The sequence below is a fragment of the Cnephaeus nilssonii genome (genome assembly GCF_951640355.1).
Source record: "Cnephaeus nilssonii genome assembly, chromosome: 7".
Taxonomy (NCBI): Eukaryota; Metazoa; Chordata; class Mammalia; order Chiroptera; family Vespertilionidae; genus Cnephaeus; species Cnephaeus nilssonii.
Window position 1 is genome coordinate 70,908,687 of NC_137078.1, and position 14,666 is coordinate 70,923,352.

The following is a 14,666-nucleotide window of genomic DNA, read 5'->3' on the forward strand; positions in this document are numbered from 1 at the left end:
CTTAAACCTCATGAACCAACTCCTGCTAACTTCCATTGTTCAATTTTTTAAATTGAATTTATTGGGGGTGACATTGGTTAAATACAATTATATAGGTTTTAGGTGTACAATTTGATGATACATCATCTGTATATTGTATCGTGTACACCACTCCAAGTCAAGTCTCCTTCCATCGCCATTTATCCCCCTTACACCCTCTTATACCTCCTCCTAACCTTTTAACTTCCAAGTTTTCTTCTGCAGCTTCCTCACTTCTCTCAGCCTTCATAGAGTTGAAGAGTTGGAGCCTGGATCTGGATTAGGCTTTGGCTTAAGGGAATGTTGTGGCTAGTTTAATTTTCTATCCAGACCATTAAAACTTTCTCCATATCAGCAATGAGGCTATTTTGCTTTCTTATAATTCGTGTGTTCACTGAAGTAGCACTTTTAATTTCCTTCATGAACTTTTTCTTTGCATTCACAAGTTGGCTGTATGGCTGAAGAGGCCTATCTTGGCTTTCAGCATGCCTTCCTCACTAAGCTTAATCATTTCTAGCTTTTGGTTTAAAGTGAGAGATGTGTGACTCTTCCTTTCACTTGAACACTTAGAGGCCATTGTAGGGTTATTAATTGGCTAATTTCAATCTTGTTGTGTCTCTAGGACTAGGGAGGTCCAAAGAGAGGAAGAGGGGGTTATGGCTGGTCAATAGGAGTTCATGGTGTCCCAAAACAAGTACAAAAGTAACATCAAAGATCACTGCTAACAAATCAACATTACAAATCTATATATATAAAAGGCATCCCCTCAGGAGTTCAACCAGGGGACCGGGAGTTCGGTTACTTGCTATGACGTGTGCTGACCACCAGGGGGAAGCACGGAATGAAGGAAGGCCCGGACAGCAGCTGGAAGGCCCTGATCACCAGCCAGGCCTAGGGACCCTACCCGTGCAGGAATTTCATGCACTGGGCCTCTAGTATAATAATAATAAAGAAAAAGTTTGAAATATTATAAGAATTACCAAAATGTGATATAGAAACACAAAGTGAACAAATGCTGTTGGGAAAATGGTGCTGGTAGACTTGCTCTACCTTTTTTATTTTAGCTCTCAGTGGGTGCAAAGTGGTATTTCATTGTGGTTTTGATTTGCATTTTCCTAATGGCTACTGATATTGAGCATCTTTTTATGTGTTTACTGGCTATTTGTATATCTTTGGAGAAATACCTATTCAGATCTCAGCCATTTTATTTTTTACTAGAGGCCTGGTGCATGAAAATTCATGCACTGGAGGGGGGGGACCCTCAGCCCGGCCTGCCCCCTCTCACAGTCCAGGAGCCCTCAGGGGCGGGAGGCAACCCGGCGATCCGGGGAAGGCGATGCCCCCATCACACCTCTGCTGCTGCCACTGCTGGCAGCGCAAGCCTCGGCCGGCCCTGGTTACCTGAGCCTCAGGTGGCCCTGGGCAGCTGGGGAGCTGCCATCCGAGGCTTGCCTGTGCCTCAGGCTTGCCCTGGGCGGCTGGGGGGCTGAGGGAACTGGGGGACTCGGGAGGCAGATGGGCGGGCAGGGCTGAGGGGACTGGGCACCGCCATCTTGTGGCTGTGGGTGCAGCCATCTTTGAGGGTGTGGCAGTCAATTAGCGTATTCCCTCCTTATTGGCTGTGGGCACTGCCATCTTTGAGGGTGGGGTAGTCAATTAGCATATCCCTTCCTTATTGGCTGTGGGTGCCACCATCTTTGAGGGCGGGAGAGTAAATTAGCATATTCCCTCCTTATTGGCTGTGGGCGCCACTGTCTTTGTGATGGTGAGAGGGTCAATTAGCATATTCCCTCTTTATTAGATAGGATTATTCCTCACCTGAGGATACTTTTTTCATTGATTTTTAGAGAGAGTGGAGGAGGTGGGGGGAGAGAAACATCAAAATGAGAGATCTCACATTGATTGGTTCCCTGCCTCCCTCACATGCCCAGACTGGGGGCTGGAGATCGAACCTGCAACCCAGGTACATGCCCTTGACCAGGAATTGAACCTGTGACCCTTTGGTCTGAGGGCCAATGCTCTAACTACTAAGAACACTGGCCAGGGCTCTTGGCCATTTAAAATTGGATTGTCTTTTTATTACTCAGTTGTAATAGTTCTTTTAACTTTTTGAGAGCCTAGTGTGTGCCAGCACCTTGTTAGGTGCTTCACATGCACTTATTTGTTTAATTCTCATAAAAGCCCCAAATGGTAGGTTTATATCTTATTTACAGATGGGGAAATTCATGATCAGAGTTAAAACAACTTATCTAAAGAGAGTTTTAAGTGGTAGTAATCTAGATTCTAACCTTTCTATGAGCTTAAAGTTCCTGTTTTGTTGGCTATTTTGTGCTTTTGATCTTTGACATTGTTGAAACAGTGCCTGTATTCTAGGCCTTAGAATGAAAATTTTCAGGAAGCATAGAGGGAATTCATACACCAAATAATCTTCAAAGTCCCTTCCAATATTTTATGTACTGTATTTATTTCAGGAAACTTGTGTATAAACCAAATTAAAAGACAACCAGAATTTAGTTACTGCTAAAAGAACTTTGTATAGAATGAAATCGTGAGGAGCATCCTTCTGTAATATGAGTAATCTCTTTCCTGAGTTTGCTTAAATTATTATATTCAGTTTCAGGGCACATATCAATAAATGTAAGGTATAAGGGATTTTCAAAAAATATTGATAAAACATTTTATATATTAACTCTTTTACTAATCTGGTTGAAAAGAGGGTTAATCATTAGCTTGATGTGCTTTTCAAAACAAGATAAAGAGATATCTGTGACCTGTTGGAACTTGTTGTCTGGACTCTGCCCCACAAAGAATCAAGATATTTTTTAGATATAGCTTTGGCCCAGCAACCACTCTGCCCTCTCTTCCTTTCACTGTGCTGCTAGTGAGTGAAAGAAGAAAGTCAAGGCACCATTATGACTCAGATGAGAAATCAGAAACAAGAGAAAATGGTGTTGCAGATGACCTGGATGCTCCCAAGCCCCCCGCGCCCCCCCCCCCAAAAAAGCTAAAATGAAAGAGAAGCTAAATGGAAACACTGAAGAAGGATATAACAGACTTTCAAATGAATTTTCTGAGTCTCATAAGTCAAGAAGAAAAGATCTGTCAAATGGAGATATTGATGAATATGAAAAAAAATCAGAGCGAGTGTCATCCTTAGATAGTTCTACTCATAAATCAAGTGATAATAAACTAGAGGGGAATGTCCAGTGTTTACCTGGTGACATAGCACAGTTACAAAGAGAAATTACCTGAAAAGGCTTCAGAGAAGGTAGTTTTAAAGTTTTGGTGGCAACCAGTGTGGCTGCCCACGGTTTAGACATTCCTGAGGTTGACTTGGTGATTCAGAATTCTCCTCCACAGGATGTTGAGTCCTATATTCATCGCTCTGGACGCACAGGTAGAGCTGGCCAGACAGGGATTTGCGTATGTTTTTATCAACCAAGAGAAAGAGGTCAACTAAGATACGTGAAACAAAATGTAGGAATGACTTTTAAACATATAGGTGTTCCTTCTACAATGGATTTAGTTAAATCTAAAAGCATGGATGCCATCAGGTCTCTGGCTTCCGTTTCTTATGCTGTTGTTGACTTTTTCCGACCATCAGCTCAGAGACTGATAGAAGAGAAAGGAGCTATGGATGCATTGGCTGCAGCATTAGTCCATATCTCCAGTGCCTCGCGTTTTGAACCACGATCTTTGATTACCTCTGATAAGGGGTTTGTGACCATGACTCTGGAAAGCCCAGAAGAAATATAGGATGTCAGCTGTGCTTGGAAAGAACTTAACAAAAAGCTGAGTAGTAATGCTTTGTCCCAAATTACCAGAATGTGCCTTCTAAAAGGAAATATGGGTGTTTGCTTTGAGGTTCCCACAACTGAGTCAGAAAGGTTACAGGCAGAGTGGCATGATTCAGACTGGATAATCTCAGTGCCCGCCAAGTTATCCAAAATTGAAAAATATTATGATGGAAATACACCTTTTAATTCTAGACAGAGGAGTGGCTGGCCAAGTGGCCAGTTAGGTTGGTCAGGTAGACAGAGTCGACAGGGGAGTCGGTCAGGAAGTCAACAAGGTGGTAGAAGACGAAGTGGGAATAGAAATCAATCAAGAAGCAGGGGCCACAAAGGGAGTTTTGACTGAGAATTTAATAGTTAATCTACAAGTGTGAGCTTACCTATTTCTGCCTAATCATGTACATTGTCCACCAAAAACTAGGTCATCATAGTTGCGGTATTTGCCTGCTATTTGCAAAGAAGTTGGTTGTATTTAAAAAAACATATTTCACAAGAATGGATATAAACAAATCAACTTATCCAATTAACCTTTGAATAATAAAACCTTTTTTTAAATACATATTTGTATTGATTTCAGAGAGGAAGGGAGAGGAAGCGAGAGATAGAAACATCAATGATGAGAGAGAATCATTGATCGGCTGCCTCCTGCATGCCCCGCACTGGGGATTGAGCCTGCAACCTGGCATGTGCTCTGACTGGGAATCGAGCTGTGACCTCCTGGTTCATAGGCCAATGCTCAACCACTGAGCCATGCTGGCTGGGCAATAAAACCTTTTATTGTCTATTTACAAAAAAAAAGATATTTTGTACACTGAAAAGTGCTACTAATATCAATTATTACTTTGTCATGTACAATTAGGAAGTGGCAAGCTAGAGGAAGGTACAATGATAATTAAAATCCCCTGGGGAGCGGGCCTAAGCTGGAAGGTGGACATCCCCCAAGGGCTCCCGGACTGCGAGAAGGCACAGGCTGGGCTGAGGGACCCTCCCCGAGTGCACAAATTTTCATGTACCGGGCCTCTAGTCCAGCGGTGGTCCGCGGACCAGTGATGGTCCGTGAGGTCCAAAAGGTTGGCGCCCGCTGCTCTAGTCTATAATAATAAAAGTGTAATATGCTAATTAGACTGGACATCCTTCCGGACGACCTTTCAGACGAAGCTGGGGATGTGAGGGAAGCCCAGGTCCCAGGTGCCAGAGGGAAGCCAGTGCTGGCAGTTGGGGGAAGGAAGGCCTACTCTTACATGAATTTCGTGCATCGGGCCTCTAGTATATATATATATTTATTATTATTATTTTCTTTATTGATTAAGGTATCACATATTTGCCCTCATCCCCCCATTCCCATCCCACACCCCTCCCCATGCATGCCCCCACCCCCCTGTTGTCCTTAACCACTGGTTAGGCTCATATGCATGCACACAAGTCCTTTGGTTGATCTCTCCTCTTTATCCCCACCCTCTCCTACCCTCCCTCTGAGGCCCGACAGTCCGATCGATGCCTCCTTGTTTCTGGGTCTGTTCTTGTTCATCAGTCTATGTTATTCATCATTTCCCCTAGATGAGTGAGATCATGTGCTACTAGAAATACACTTATAAGAACCGAAAATGAGACAAGCAATAATGGTTATGCTGAAAGGCAAATAAATCAGTCTGTAGTGAGTTTCTTTCTGGGCCAACAGTTCTTTTGAGACCCAATTTCAATGTCAAACAGTTCCTTATGTGTACATGTCAGCAATGATATTTCAGTTCTGGATGGTATATATATTTTTAAAAAGCTGAAGAGTTGAATTAATGAAATGAAATTGGCCTGTGGAGGACTAGTCATGGCCATTTGATTTTAGGTCGCTCATTCAGACTTTTGACAGAGAAGATGGTGACCATAGACAATTCTGCTCCAAACGGAACAGGAAAAAATTAGGATTTAGGTAAAGGAGAATTTAGTGTAATTTCTGTTTCATTTAGTCACTATTCACTGAATAATATTGTGTACCAAGAACAGGGGATATAAACATTTTTTTAAAAGATGTGATATCTTCTCTTGAGAAGCTGACATTTAGTAGGGATTCATAGCAAAGTAGTTTCTCAGCTTAGGTCTTGAAGGGTGAAAAGGAGTTTGCCAAGACAGAAGTATTCCAGACATAGGGAGCAGCGCTGGCAAAGGCATGGAAGTAGCATTCCGTGCTCCGAGAACTGCACACGTTTCAGCATGGCAGGAGCTTAGGTTCATGCCTCATTCATGACTTTAATAAGATTCCTCTGGTAGGCTGGCTTTCCACTCTTAGACTTCCCATACCCACTCTTTCATCCTCATTCTCAGCTGATTACTTTGTTGCGAAATCCTAAACCATTAGACCCAAATTTCCTCATCTCTCATCTCAAGATCTGTAACCCTATGGAGAACCACACCCACCTGATCCTCTTTCCCTTAAGTCTCCTCCTTTTCCTATATCTCATTCCCCTGTCACCTCAAGACTTCTCTCCTTGTAGCTCCTTTCCCCTGGTTCATTACCATCATCAGGCTAACATGCTCAGCATGTTAATCTTAAAACAAAAACAAACTTTTTTTGATACTACACTCCTCTCCAAAGACCACTCCATTTCATTGTTCCCCTAAAAGTCATGTCTCAAAAGAGCCACAGTGTCTCTTTCCCTCTTCTATTCACTCTTTAATTCACTCTAATCTGACTTCTACCTTCCACCACTGACTTAAAATTGCCCTTGTCCAAGTCATCTGTACTCTCCATGTTGCCAAATCCACAGGTGCTGGACATAGTTTACTCCTCCCTCCAGATTCCTCCTGCCCCGTCAGCTTGTGTGACACCGTGCTCTACTGGTTTTCTTCTTGCATCACTGGCTCTGCTTCCCTTCTCTCCCAGACTTGTAAATAAAGGAGTTCTGGTGTTGTCCTGGGCTCTCTTCTTTCTCCCTTGTTCTCTCAAGGCGAGCTTATCAGTTTCCATGGATTAAATATGTTCATTATGCTGATGATTATCTCCATGTTATCTCCAGCCTGGACCTCTCTCCTCTGAGCACCAGACTCTCAGGTCCAACTGCCTTGTCTCAGAAACATCTCATACTTAATGCACCTAAAATGGAACTCGATCCCCTCTATCCCACTGCATGTTCCCTTTTATCAATAACTGACATTGCTATTCTGAATCACCCTTGCCCTTTCCCCCACCACTTAGGTTTCCCTCATTCTACTGGATTCTATCTCCAAAGTTTATTGAATCCACTTCCTTCTCTCCATCTCCGCTGGCCAACTGCCCCCACTGTAGTCCAGACCATCACTTCTTTTTTTTTTCTTCTTTTTTTAAAATATATTTTATTGATTTTTTACAGAGAGGAAGGGAGAGGGATAGAGAGTTAGAAACATCGATGAGAGAGAAACATCAATCAGCTGCCTCCTGCACCCCCCCCCCACACACTGGGGATGTGCCCGCAACCAAGGTACATGCCCTTGACCGGAATCGAACCTGGGACCTTTCAGTCTGCAGGCTGACGCTCTATCCACTGAGCCAAACCCGTTTCGGCAAGACCATCACTTCTTACTTGGACTACTCTAGCAGCCTCCTAACCAGCTCCCCAACTCTGTTCTTACACTCTTCGCCCCAATTCATTCTGCATACTGTTGTAAGAATAATCACAAATTAAACGATTTCACTTCCCTGTTTAATCATTTCCGTGGCTTCCCAGATTTCCTACTTTGTTGTGCATGATCTGGGCCCTGCCTACTTCTCCAATTTCATGTCACTATCCCCCCACTTACTGTGCTCTAGTGACACTGGTCCTGTTTTACTTCTTTTAACATGCCAAAAACTATTTTCTCATGGACTTGGCAGTTTCTTCTTTGAATGGCTAACTCCTTTTCTTCCTTTAATTGGGTCTTAGCTTAAATCCATCTGCTCAAAGATATCATTCCTTGATTGCCCTAAAAGTAGGTTCTTCCTCTTTTTGTTTGCTTCCTAACACTTCAATTATTTTGTCTGTTTACTTCCTTTTCTTCTCCACTGAAGAATTATAAACTCAGTGAGGAGAGGGACTGGGCCTGACTGTTTGCTGTTATACTCCTAGTACCTGGAACAATGTCTGCGATGTAGCAAGCACTCATTAAATATTTATAAAATGATAGAAAGAAGGAAAGGGGAAGGAAAAAAGAAACAGGTGGGTAGGGAGAGAGAAAAAGAAAAGGAATGGGAGAGGGGAGAGAAAGAAAGGAAAGGAAGGGAAAGAAAGAGAAAGAAATGCTGGGAGAAACCAATATGGCGGCATAGGTAAACACCTGAACTTGCTGCCGTGCACAACCACTTCAAAACTACAACTAAAAGACAAAACGGACTTCATCCAGAACCACAGGAAGGCTGGCTGAGTGGAAATTCTACAACTAGAAGGGAAGAGAAAAGCACACTGAGACTCAGAGGAGGTGCGGAAGTAAAGTGTGGCGGTACGGAGGCGTGTGTGCGTAAGGGCTGGCAACTGAGTACTCAGTTCTCTTTCTCAATCGGGAGGGAGACAAAAGCTCCTGACTTCTCTGAACTCCAGTTCCGGGTGAGACTCTGGGGACCGAGACTCATACGGGGAGAAACTGGACTGTCTGGCATCGGGCGGAACTCGAGGGCGGCTTTCTCTGAGAGGTGCTTGCAGCGATTACCTTGGGACACTGAGACCTGGGCCTCTTAGGGCAGGGCTGAGGATCAGCCATAGCTGTTTGCTCCACCCTGTTGATACCCTGAGACCCCGTGCCACCCAAGCTGTGTGCAGAGGCCTTTGCATATGAGTGGCCTGGCCCTTTGCAATCTAAAATTACCTAACAAACTGCAGTTGGGTCAGAGAGACCCAGAACATCCAAAAGAAGGCCCAAGGCCCCACAGCAGCTTGTATTGCTTCACAGCTGGGCCTCATCTGGGCACCTCCAAACCCCAAACAAAGAAGAGGAATCTGCAGATCTCTCCATAGCTCCTGCTGGGTGGCCTCAGGCAGAGGCTAAATTAGCACCTCCTTAGAGATCCAAGAGCCAGTGTACCCAGTGGTCAGAGTGGGACCATCCAGATTACAACTCCTCAGATCCATAAGGGACACACTCAGGGGGCAGACTCAGTGAGCACCAAAGCCCCACTGAAGCAAGTCTTGCCCCATAAGGGTGTCTCCAGCACAGAAGTTCTCCCATTGTAGACACAGCTGATTCTCACAGCCAATTGGACTGGAGGCCAATTCCTCTCAGTGATACCAACAACAATCAAGGCTTAACTACAACAAGATTGTGCACACAGCCCACAAAGGGGTGCACCAAGAGTGTCCACCTCAGGTAACTGGGGAGGCTGAGCCACTGGGCTCTATAGGACACCTAGCACACAAAGCCACTCTGTCAATTCAGGGAAGCAGCCAAAATACAGAGACAAGAAACAGGTCACAAATGACAGAAATGGAGGAAAGCAAACTACTGGATATAGAGTTCAAAACCACGGTTATAAGGTTTTTCAAGAATTTTCTAGAAACCATCGATAAATTTAGTGAGACCCTCGAGGATATGAAAAAGGACCAACTAGAAATTAAGCATACACTGACTGAAATAAAGAATAACATACAGAGATCCAACAGCAGACTAGAGGATCGCAAGAATCAAGTCAAAGCTTTGAAATATGAAGAAGCAAAAAGCACCCAACCAGAAAAGCAAAAAGAAAAAAAAATCCAAAAATATGAAGATAGTGTAAGGAGCCTCTGGGACAACTTCAAGCATACCAACATCCGAATTATGGGGGTGCCAGAAAAAGAGAGACAGCAAGATATTGAAAACCTATTTGAAGAAATAACTGGAATTGGCCTCAGTTTCCTGGTCTGTAAAATGGATGAAGCGTGTCCCAGTGCCTTCACTGAGCTTTGATGGCCAATTGAGATACTATATAAAGAAAATGAGGAAAGAAGGGAGAAAGAGAAGGAAGGACGAGCAACACAAAAGAAAGACTGAAAGGAACCTGTAAACCCATTGTCACTTAAATAGGGAATATAGTCAATAGTGTTGTAATGATGGTATGATGCCAGGTGGGTACTAGAAATATCGGGGAACACTTTGTAAAGTATATGATTGTCTAATCACTATTCTGTAACTAATATAAAACCTGAAACCAATACAAAATAATGTTGAATGTAAAAAAAAAAAAAAAAGAAAACCTATTTGAAGAAATAATGACAGAAAACTTCCCCTACCTGGTGAAAGAAATAGACTTACAAGTCCAGGAAGCGCAGAGAACCCCAAACAAGAGGAATCCAAAGAGGACCACACCAAGACACATCATAATTAAAATGCCAAGGGCAAAAGACAAAGAGAGAATCTTGAAAACAGCAAGAGAAAAACAGTTAGTTACCTACAAGGGAGTACCCATATGACTGTCAGCTGATTTCTCAACAGAAATTATGCAGGCCAGATGGGAATGGGAAGAAATATTCAAAGTGATGAATAGCAAGAACCTACAACCAAGATTACTTTACCCAGCAAAGCTATCATTCAGAATTGAAGGTCAGATAAAGAGCTTCACAGATAAGAAAAAGCTAAAGGAGTTCATCACCGCCAAACCAGTAATATATGAAATGCTGAAAGGTATTCTTTAAGAAGAGGAAGAAGAAGAAAAAGGTAAAGATAAAAATTATGAACAACAAATACATATCTATCAACAAGTGAATCTAAAAATCAAGTGAATAAAAAATCTGATGAACAGAATAAACTGGTGAATATAATAGAATCAGGGGCATAGAAAGGGAGAGGACTGACAATTCTCCAGGGGAAAAGGGTGTGGGGGGTACGGGAAGAGTCTGGACAAAAATCGTACACCTATGGATGAGGACGGGAGTGGGGGGGGTTAAGGGCAGAGGGTGGGGTGGGAACTGGGTGGAGGGGAGCTATGGGGGGGGGAAAAGAGGAACAACTGTAATAATCTGAACAATAAAGATTTATTAAAAAAAAAAAAAAAGAAAGAAATGCTTACGGAGCAGCTGTTACACTCTTGACTCTTTCTAGTATATCCTTCCCGTGTTGTTCCATTGGTGGCCCCGGCCACCACCAGCATGCTTGCAGTATGGCAGAGGAATTACCTGACATCGCAGGTGCCCTCATCTTCCTCAGACCCCTCAAGCTTCTGTCCATCTAACACTTGAGGCTCTGGAACCCATAACTGTCATGTCTATCATTTTTCATACTTTGGACTCCATTTAATTCTGCAAGTCATTGGCACTCCCACCTTCTTTCCTACCGCCTCACCAGAGGCGCACAGAGAGGACGTATCTGGCTCATAATCATATAGCTAATGAGTGGAGAAAGCCCTTAACATTTCAACTGAGGCCTTTGTGGCAATAAAGACTGTTCCTTCTGCCACATGAGGCCATTTATCTATAATGGTTCCTTAAGTATCAAACAACCAATACTCGGACAGATGGTTGTTAATTTGTCAAAATAGGAAATGTCCAAACCTGTAGAGAATTTTTATAAGCGTTTGAGTCAACACTAGTGACATATGCCAGGAAGCAAGATCTCAAATGCTTCAGAGAACGACAGTTTCACAGTTTCTTTTATTCACTGAAATTAAGGAGGGAACATAAGGAAGATTACATGATAGTAGGAGAAAGCAAGGCAATTATTAACCTAGGTGCACAGAAACAATGGACGGAGTGCTATAACAAAGATAAACCTTTTACTAAAACGTTATGTGCCTGGGGCGTGAATGCCCACCATGACCTTACCAGTAAGGAATTTATGATCAGATCACCCTATGAGGTTATTTTTCATAGAATCCCTTTTTTCATCCACAGATTCATATATTGAATCACATGTAAACAGTGAACCTCAAGTCCATCCTTATTCCACCTCCTTATGAAACCTGTTCCAATCACCATCATCTCTTGCCTGGACTTTTGCAGTAGCCTTTTAACCAGTCTCCCTGCCTCCCCACTTGCCCCTTACAGTCCATTTTCTAACTGGCAGCCAGGTTTATTAAAAAAACCAACCACATGTAAATTGGATTATGTTACTTTCCAGTTTATACTCTACAGTTCTCATTATAGTTGAAATAAAACCCAGACTCCTACTCATGACCTATAAAGCCCCTCAATATCTTATCTTGCCCTGCATGTTTCTGTGCCCTAGATCCTTCTACTCTGCTCTGCTCCAGCCATACTGGTTTTATAGTTCCTTTAACTGCCAAGCTAGTTTCTACCGCAAGTTCTTTGTAGAACTGGCTTCCCCACCTAAATCATTGACATAATTTAAGTATCACCTCCTCAGAGAGGCCTATCTGACTAGACTATCTAAAATAGAAAACCCAGCCCTGGCCGGTTTTGCTCAGTGGCTAGAGCATCAGCCTGCGGACTGAAGGGTCCCGGGTTTGATTCTGGTCAGGGGCATGTGCCTTGGTTGTGGGTACATTCCCAGTGGGGGTGTGTGCAGGAGGCAGCTAATTGATGTTTCTCTCTATCCTTCTCCCTTCCTCTCTGTGAAAAATCAATAAAATATTTTTAAAAATAAATAAAATAAAATAGAAAATCCAATACAAATAAATATACTTTCTCTATATCCCCTTAACCTGCCTTATTTTCTTCATAGTAACTATATTCTTTATTTTTTTGCTTGTTCATTGCCTCTCTCCCCAACTAGCATATAAGCTTCATGAGGGTAGGTTCTTTGGTTTACCATATTTTCAAGGATAGTGCCTAGCACTTAGTGAGTACTCATATTTGTTGAAAAAAAAAAAGGGGAGTAAAACTTGTTTTATGGGTTTAATAACAGTTTTATTTGGGTAAGAGTCATAACATCTCTGTTTTTAGGGTTTTGGAAGATTAAACTGTATAAATGTTGAAAAACCTAGTACCTGTATGACTCCATGGACTGAAATAAGTCTTTTCCCCAATTCTTTTAGAACTCATCAAATTGAAGCTGCTCCAACCAGCGCTGCAGTTGAAGGATTTAAAGCAAATCTTGTCTTTAAGGAGATTGAGAAGAAGCTTGAAGAGGTAAGTAATATTTATCTAAAATACTACCAGGAGGAACCAGAGGCTAGAGGAGGTGCATATAGATTTCAGGTGCTGCATGAAGTGGTACAGCTGAAAATTTATATCATATTGTCAAGTATTGAGTGTATTTTTGATATCTGAGTATCTATTACAGTTTCCTTGTAATTCTGGTAAAAGTACATTTCAGAGATGTATAAATCTCCCAATTTGAGTTACATAAAGAACTGTAGTAAATTGCTATTAAGATCGTAACTCTTTTCTCCATCCTCTCTTTGTCAGGAAGATAATAATTATGGATAGAGTTTATATGTAAAGGGATTATAATTTATTTTGGCTTAATTTTATTCTGGGTTAAAAATATTTTACATAAAACTATTCAAAAGAGTATTTAAAGTGAACCTTTAAAGCTACCTAATATCAAAACTCTCAAAAGAAATCTTTTATGCTTGAATTTTTCAAAGTAGTTTTAAATTTGTTTTTTGTTGTTGTAAAAATGATGCTAATTTTTAAAACAAAATAAAAATTTAAATTTTAGTTTACTAAAATGTTAACAATGGTTGGCATTCTTTCAGACATCTCTTTATATATATGAACATACAGTTTTTATATAACTAGGATCATACAATACATGTTGAGTTTTTAAAACTGTACTATATATGCAGATTTATTTTTATGTATAATAATTAGTTCTTGATAGATAATAATCATACTAAGGTAATCTAACTGTAACTCTTTCTCCAAAAAGAAAGTTACTTTCTTCAGGCGAAATAAAATATTTACTTAATTGTTTCAAACCTAAAGGCACTTGAGATTTTATTATTGACTAGTGGCCTGGTGCACAGATTCATGCACATTGAAAGGAAATTAATTAGAAGAAATATTTTAATAGTAGAGGCCCGGTGCAATCACCGGTGTGGTCCCTTGGCCTGTCCTGTAGGGATTGGGCTGAAACCGGCTCTCCGACATCCCCAAGGGGTCCCGGATTGTGAGAGGGCGCAGGCCAGGCTGAGGGACCCCACTAGTGCACGATTGGTGCAGGGGAGGGACTGGGGGAAGGCTCCAGGCTGTATCTGGCCCATCTTGCCCAGTCCCGATTGGCCGGACCCCAGCAGCAAGCTAACCTACCGGTCAGAGCATCTGCCCCCTGGTGGTCAGTGTGCGTCATAGTGACTGGTCAAATGGTCAGACACTTATCATATTAGGCTTTTATTATATAGGATTGCTATTCACCCTTTCTCTATAATAGAAGTGTCAACCAAATTCACGATTGACAATGACAGATTGAAACACACATGTGCGATTGGTGCCAGCGAGAGCTTTATATGTATCGTGCATGTGCGAGTCAACGTTTATTTTTAAATTGCCAGTGTATGTCATGTGTACTGGTAGGTCGGACGGTCAGACGGACATATGGTCGGTCACTCGCAAGGTACAGTTACAGCCAGAGTCACACAATTCCAATTGCATTTCTACTAAGCTGATCAAAGTGGGCTGAAATAAAGAAAATTATTCAAAACATTTGAGCTATGTATTTCACTCGTGTTAAAGCCAGTGTGGATGACAAACATTTTGCTTATCTCATAACTCTCTTATTATAGGACAAAGGACTTCTTAACATCTAAGGTGATTGTATTGTGTATGTATGTGTGAGGGGAGAAACAGCTAATGTGACGAATGTGTCTTGACAAAGCACCCTGCATTTCTAGGATTTCCATAATGCTCAATACCCTTTTTGAGGATGAGAGGGCCCGTGCTGACAGTTCTGGGCAGGCAGGCAATGGTCCACTTGTCCCACCACCATCTTGTGGGAATACACCTGCGTGAGATTACCTTTTATTTTATAACCTGCTTTTTCCTC

At 42.1% G+C, this 14,666-nt stretch overlaps 1 protein-coding gene across 2 annotated transcripts in view; it reads left to right on the forward strand.

Moving 5' to 3' along the window:
- SCP2 (sterol carrier protein 2) overlaps positions 1 to 14,666 on the forward strand; it is a 112,915-nt gene that overhangs the window by 80,526 nt on the left and 17,723 nt on the right. For both annotated transcript variants that reach the window (XM_079778303.1, XM_079778304.1), the window contains exon 13: positions 12,715 to 12,808. In XM_079778303.1, the coding sequence (XP_079634429.1) occupies positions 12,715 to 12,808 (94 nt within the window). The remainder of the gene's footprint in view (positions 1 to 12,714; positions 12,809 to 14,666) is intronic.